Source organism: Cariama cristata, unplaced genomic scaffold (genome assembly GCF_000690535.1).
Source record: "Cariama cristata isolate BGI_N322 unplaced genomic scaffold, ASM69053v1 scaffold44276, whole genome shotgun sequence".
Lineage (NCBI taxonomy): Eukaryota > Metazoa > Chordata > Aves > Cariamiformes > Cariamidae > Cariama > Cariama cristata.
The window spans coordinates 3,059-10,633 of NW_009622385.1; the positions used below are offsets into that span (position 1 = coordinate 3,059).

Here is a 7,575-nt window from a genome sequence, read left to right on the forward strand (position 1 = left end):
TCATCCTGTTTTGAGCTCCTCCCCTGCTGTGGTCCATGAATCATCAATGGTCTAGAAGACAGTGGAAGGGCAGCTGCAACGTTATTGCTACTCTGCCTCCATAGAGGCACTGAAGTGGGAGACAATAAGACAGGGAATAATTGAAGTAAAAAAAAAAGTATCCAAAGCATTGCCTACTTTTTAAACTAGATTTCAAATTGAAGTTGTCACAGCAATGATACAAGATGGATTGCAGATTCCACCTCCCTTTCCTAGGCTTGATAAACTTTAAATTAAAAACAAGTTGAGAAGAATATGGCAGCTGTATCTGCATCAGCAATTCATACAGCTCAACTGCAGCAGTCCTAGAGGGAGAGGCTGAGGATGTGACATCCACTGTACACACATTTCAGAGGGCCTTATTTCAGGTTTCTTTTAGCCTCTTGGACCGACCTTCCCTTTGGGGGCTGCTCCTTTAGACAGTTTCCTCCAAAAGGAACCCAGTCCACATGCTCAGAGGTCATTCCAAAGCACAGTTAAATGAGGACAAGCAGCAGTAAAATATGGAGCGCAGGCTTCTACGGGGAGAAAGAGTTGTCAACTTCCTAGATTGTAAGAAGTTGTAGGTAAGTACAGAAAAGCATCTGATAGCATTTTGGATAGTCCAGTGTTATGAGAAGTGTGGTGCTATGTACAATAATAATATTCAGGATTTATCAGCTTGTATTCTGCTGCATTTGGCTCACTTGCACAATATTAATCTTTTAGCTATTTTGCCAAAACACACAAAAGAGAAAAGAAAGGAGACTGAAGTGACACTCACTCAAATCACCATTCAGACCTCAAAGAGGAAGCTCTCCATCAGGATCTTGCAACTTCACCTGAAGTTTAAGGAACAGTGATTTGTTGTTCGAACTACATACTGATTTGACTGGGGAGAGAATGCAAGAAACATGCTGAAAAGTCGCTATGAACTAATACAAAACTAAAAAAAAAAAAGTTGCTGCTTATCGAGTGTTGCATTCTGTACCAGCCACCCACAGAATCCATCAGCAATATAATAAACTGGCCTTGGGGCAGCCTTGTTAGCAAAATCTCTTGGAGCTTGTTAGCTCAAGTGTAGACAAATTGAAAGTGTAGGTGGACGTTAAATCCAACCTAAAATAAGCAAGCAGCTCTGAGTGTCAGCAGATCTATAATTAAGGTGGTATTTCAGTTCATTCTCTTCTAAGGCCTCAATTATTAGTACTGTACCTAGAAGACGGAAGGCTTTAATATAGAAAGACATCAGCTCTTCAAACATTATTTTCCCCTCCCATTTGGCAATGGCACTACCATAGTAATGCATCAGACTCCTGATTTTGTGGAAGAAGTCAGCAGTTTCACACTCCAGCACCATCACCCTGAATTTTCTTTCCCAATTAGCAGATAAGATGGCACAGAAAGCTCAGCACCTGTGCAGGGCAAAATACTGCTGCTAAACGAAAGGGGATTCTGGAGTCAGCAGGTCCCAGGAGATGGTGGCCGTCACCAAGGTCTCTCCCAAGATGTCTGGGGTCCCAGCTCATGGCCTCGTGCTGGCCTCCCTGACAGCCCACCTCTGCAAAGGACCACACACCACCCTCAGCGTCACTCACACCATGGGGGTACCCATCCCCTAGCTCTCTACGCAATCCAGGCTGCCAGATATCTCCTCACGATGGGCTAAGAGAAGGCCCAACTAAGTGCTATAACCAGTTGTTTAAGACCAGCTATTTAGATTTATTTACACAAGTTAAGTTTGTCAAAACCAGTGCACTTAAGGCCACTTCATACTCTAGATTTTTTTTTTTTTTAAAGAAGTCAGCAATTTACTAAGAAAATAACAAGAGACCTCTGTTTCTACTGATGTCTATATTTTAAAACTTTGAGGAAGACTTACTCAGGCTTCATAATATAAAATGTCTTTCAGGATCTTAAGTGAAGCTGCAATAAGTTTTGGTTTTTTTAAAAAAAAGAAACCTTTCTGGTTTCTAGAAGTTTCTAGATAAATGGCTGTCTTGAAATTCCGCCCTTCTGGGGCTCAGCGAGATCTTGATGAGAGTCTCCAGTGCTCTAGGTGGGAAGCATACTCTATCAATCTTGATGCCATTGCAGGACTTAGTCATCCTCTGAGTCACTCTCCCCCCTAGCTGGGACACATGCCCTGACTGAAGACATGAGCTGGTCCTGGATCTGCTTCCTGGGGTTCTCCTCGAGGTCTGTCTTGATGGCACCCGACTCCGAAATCTTCCACTCCAATTCTGTGCAGAGCAAAACAAGAGGGCCATGAATGTAGGGGAGCAAACTGGAGAAAGCCATCCTTGCTTCCCCAGCTGACTTCTCTTATCACCCTGCCACCACCAAAACCAGGGTCCTGCTCTGTTCCTCCTCTTCCACACCCAGGTCCCAGCCCCTGCGCTGTCCCCCACACCCTCCCCAGCTGAGCCCTCCCTTCACAGTCACTAGTGCTGGCACAGGTTTCAGACTAGGGTACTGCTCTGCAGCCCACCGGTAGCATCCTCAGTGCCTCCCTGCTCCCTTTACAACCAGGAGCACAAAGGAGCTGACAGATACAGAGCAGCAGCTTTAGAGGCAACTCTCCCAGTGAAAGTGAATTCCACCTCCTTCTAACCACCTAAGGGCAGAAGACATGTTTACACATCTACCACCAGTGAAGGAATACTGCTTTTATATTACAGCTCCTTCCATCATGTACCAAGTTCATCATAATCAGAAAAGGCAGGGAATAGATTTGCTGAGGGGCAAAAAAATTGCAGCAATTCCATTTACATGTCTGAATTATAGGTATTTTTCAGGGATGTACTCTGTAAATGAAATTCACCCCTTTTCCACACCACCATGCACTGATTATTAGTTCCTTAGCAAGACAGTAAGAGAGACTCCACCATCAGTAGCAGGCCTATTACTATATAGACCCAAATTGGATTCCTTCCCAGAAGCGGTAGAAAGTCAATACAACACATTCAGTTGAAACCTTTCTCCTAGTCCTGCTGGCAACCCTATCATTAAATCTAATTTCCTTCTGGCATTACAAAGTAATGAATACAACATCACACTTTTTTTAATCTCCAGTGGAAGTCACCTGGACTTAGGCAAGAAGGAAGGAAGAATTAAAAGAAAGTGCAGAATTTTAGTGCCCAGCTTTCTGTGATGACTGAATTAACCTGGCTCAGTCACCTTTGGCCCCCTCCCAAATCAATTATTTACATGCTAAAAATAGGAGAAAGCTAACTGTAGGTTCTGCTACCACTGCTCACTTCAGTGCATAATTAGGCGGCCACTGTAGGTAGTTAGCTGTTCCCAAATCAGTGATCTCACTGGTGAGCTTTTCCCCCTTCTGACAGTTCAAGGTAGGGGAGCGTTTTCTACAGTACACACTCAAGATACCCTGTAAACTTCAGGGTTTTAGCAGGAAAAAAAAAAAAACAAAGAACCACACAACACAAAACCACACACCAACTTTGCATCCTATCCCACTATAGGCAGTGACATCATTCAGCACAGACCTTGAAATGCTGCTTAACTGTGGTTCACTTCAGATAAAGATGTCCTTAAAGTCTGACCTTGAAAAAGCTTGCAGGCATCCTGACCAATATGCCTACTCAGAAAGCTTATGAGTATCCTTTTAACTGAAGTAAAATCCATGAGGTTACATCCGAGTTGCATTTGCTTTCTAAGAAGAGCCTCCTTCACTGCTGACCTCTGTCTCCAAGCACTGCTGTAGGATACCATCCCTGATCAACGACCTCCAAACAGCAGCTTTTACTGAAAAGCCACAGTGCTCTGTGAGATCTGCATCATCGCCCTCATCTCCTGAAGCACGTCATGCTGATGAGGCTGCACAACACAGCCTGCCTCCAGGCTGCTGAGACGGGCAAGGAGAAATAGGTCTAGGGAAAACCGTGACCTCCAAGAAAGGTAACATCCTCTCCCCTGTGTCCCCTGAACCACTGAGGCAGGAGCTTAACATGCTGACATCTCTGGGAGATGGCAAGAGGAAAAGGAAGCAGCCCAATTTCAGACTAGCAGCTCCACTTGGACAAACAGACAGGCTCTCTTTAAAAGGTTCACAAGGAGTGGAACCTGCCTGTCAGGAAGGTACAAACAATATATGGCATCAGCTCGAAAATGAAACAAGCAGCCCTACAATGCAATAGGCAAGCACCAGTTATCAAGTGCACAGATTATGAAGTAAGCGTGGGCAAGGTCAGTCATTCAGGTACAACAGCCCCAAAGAATGTGTGTGGGTACTGTTTACCCTTCAATATATTCAGGAAGATTTATTTCACCCATGCGTAAGATAAATATCTATATGTTGGCCTACCCAACCACTCACTGCTTTTACAAGGTAGCCTCAATCACATGTTGCTGAGCCATAAAGGCACAAAAAAAAGTCTAATATGATTTTTAGTACCTCCCTTCTCCTCCTAAGCCTCACTTCCCTCATTCCCAGCAAAGCAGTTTTGCTTTTCCTTTGGAAGACCAGAGACACAGACACTCACCATCCCTTGTCAGGTTCATGCCACCAAACACCAGGGGCCCAATGAACTGAGCTTTGATGTCTCCTTCCAGGTAGACAAATATCGTAGGCAGGTTCTTATCAGGGTAGTTGGGAATGCAGGTGGTAGAGATAGCTTTGATGAATTTCACATCTCTGAACTTTCTTGCAAGCCCGCTCATATGTTGATTGATTAAGGCACAGAGTGGAATTCTATGAAGAACAGCAACAGACAGACATAAGGAAAAAATAAAAGACAAATTAGGCAGTAATCTGCTCCAGAAGGAAGGTCAGAAATATCAGCTCAGGAAGTTGCTTCTGGTACATTTGTCTTTCCACAAATGCAACTTCTGAATACTTTTGTTGTCTAGTATTCCAGCATCCATAGGAAATCAGCATCACCGGAGGTTTCAGTGGGTAGTGGGGTTTTTGTTTTAAGATATTAGCAATACAACCTTCCCCTCTATCATACAGAGAAATCGGTTTCCGAAGATACAATATTTAGAAATTGCATGAGTAAGGGCAAAATAGAAAGAAAAGCAGCTCCTGGAAGAAAGTATGTGAATTACAATGAACAAAATAAAGTATTTCTAACACTTTCTAGAAAATTCTAGCAACTTAGACCTTTTTGACAAGTTTTTCCATCATGCTGACAGGACTGGCGACCTTGTTCACTCCATTTTTATGCCTCTAGAAACCAGGCTAAAGACACACAGTGATCCTTCTAATGCACAGCCACTCATACTTTATCCAGAATAATTTCCAAAGCTTGGATATTTCGGTGTTAACAGCTACCTCTGTGGTAGCTGTACGGTGCAAGCCACGCTGTGCTGTGTAGATGTATAAAAAAGCCACTTCACAGTAACATCATTTTAGAGTTAAGTTCAGGAGCTTTGAGTCAACAGCAATGAAATTACAAATTCAATTTTTTACTTCTTAGAACTCCAGAATCAGTTCCTCAGTATTTTCAGCTATTGACAGTGAAAGTTTAAGGGTTAAAACAAATTCTTACCCTTGTTTGTAGAGGTGCAGGACTACCCAGATACCTTTTCCAGCTTTTGTAACCTCTTGAACATAATCTTTTCCCGAAATCTCCAAAACTTCCCCAAATTTATTCTTCATTTGAGTTGCTTTCATCTCTGCTAACCGTTGCTGCCTGAATAGCAAGGAATGGGAAAGAGATCTTGAGAACAGGTGCATTTTTTTTACAAAACAATACTTAAAGGAGCTGCTTGAAACCTAGGCTTCAGAGGAAGATTACAAACTTCTTCAAACCCCAGAGCAACAAAAGGAAGGGGACACAGTCAACAGATGATCTTATATTTACATCACAAGTTAAAACCACCGACATGCAAGAAGTACAACTATGTTCCATGAATATTTTCTTCTCATTTCTGCCCTCAGCAGACATTTCTTCTGCAGATGCTACAGTACCAAACTAAATAACAAAAACCACAAGAGATGGTAGAGATAAAGAGATAACAGAAACCCAACACTGTAATTATGTAAATCTGCAGCACCTTAATCTCATTCATGCAAAAATTGAGAAATCTTGGAGGTGATTTTCAGAGCTCTCAGAATCCCAAGCCATGCACTCAGCAGCTGCATATTATCTCTGCAAAACTAGGTTGCAGATAAAGGACACTGAATTTAAACAGAGTTATCCTATTAAAGACATTTAGAAGCTCTACAAGAGATCAGAAACACAACCCGCATTTTCTGTCATCAGGCCTAACAACGTCCTTCCTCTCTTTGACAGTATCTAACAGCACACAAAAGAAAAAAACTCCAATTTTCATTAAAGCCAAATTCTGCATGCTGCTCTGACCTGTACATTTCAATAGCTTTCTCATCTTCCTCATTAAATTCATCTTCATTCTCTTCTAGCTCTTCCAGAGTCATGTCCTCATAAGTTTTCACTAGAACGGAAGAAACATCAAATCAGCAAAAACCTCATTCTAGGATTAAAGCTCATAAGCTTTTATCATCCCAACAGAATTTATTTACCTTAAGGACAGATAAACTATGGGAAACATGGCTTTTTTTAAGCATTGTTACTGGACTTCTAGAAAATATTATGCATTTTAGACATACAGATGGAAAGACACTGATGTAAAGGACCCTGAGCTGAAGACTGTCTAGGCTGGCAGACGAGTACCTGCACTAGCTTTCAAGTTCGGTGGCTGCAGCAAAGCCACACCTAACACACACACAACATGGCAGGGATGCCTGAACAATGGAGGAAGCATACAATAGGCAATGTCATGAGATGCTTCTGCTTGCACATTTACGTGCCAGACTCCCTTCGTACTGTTCTTATTTCAGTTTTCAAACATTACTTCTATAAAAATATGGAGCTGACATCAAGAACAAAGCTTTCCTGTGCTGGAAGAACCCATGTGTTCAGGAAGGTATTTGCTGGATACTGTTAACGGATGATCACCCTATACGAGGGGAAGCTTTGGTATCCCTTACGAACTTGGAAAAGGACAGATTGCTCTACAGGCATATAAACATTACTGCTGGCCATTTCTTTCTACAAGCTTCCCTTAGGAGCCATTCAAAGACTTGTCCTGCTGCTGCTGCCCAAGTTGGCTGATCACTCACCAAGAGACTTCTGAAGAATGGCAAGCTGCTCCTCTTCCTTTGCACGCTCCTGCTCCTCCAGGTTTTCCTTTGGAGGAAGGATACCTTTCTTGCGCAGGATGTCATTCCACTCCGTGTCTTTATTTGGGTCCTAGAACAGAACAAGAAATAGATGGTGTGCATTCAAAGTGAATTTTACCACTTCCAGAACTTAACACAGGCAAGTTTTTCAAGACACACAACACATTGCTAAACTGGTAACCATCTGGATAGCACCAGAAAGTCACAGCATGCATCCTCCTGATGCTGAGGCTTCTTTGCAGTCCCAGACCAGTACTCTGAAGAGCGACTTCATTTTATTCCAATGCGCTCACAGCACATACAGGAGGTCTTGGTAGGTTACAAAAGTTTGAAGCATTGTAACCACCGTTGGAGCTCTCACAAGGTGAAAGGAAAGGGGATGAAATCAG

General features: G+C 42.7%; 1 protein-coding gene across 1 annotated transcript; it reads right to left on the reverse strand.

Annotated features, from left to right (window-relative positions):
* Positions 1-1,970: 1,970 nt before the first annotated feature.
* On the reverse strand, positions 1,971-7,256 carry PDCL3 (phosducin-like 3; the record flags this gene model as incomplete). The annotated part of the gene is made up of 5 exons (XM_009702298.1): positions 1,971-2,261; positions 4,524-4,732; positions 5,532-5,675; positions 6,348-6,438; positions 7,127-7,256. Coding segments are annotated over 5 exons (717 nt in total), but the record flags the coding sequence as incomplete, so codon positions are not given.
* Positions 7,257-7,575: the final 319 nt, after the last annotated feature.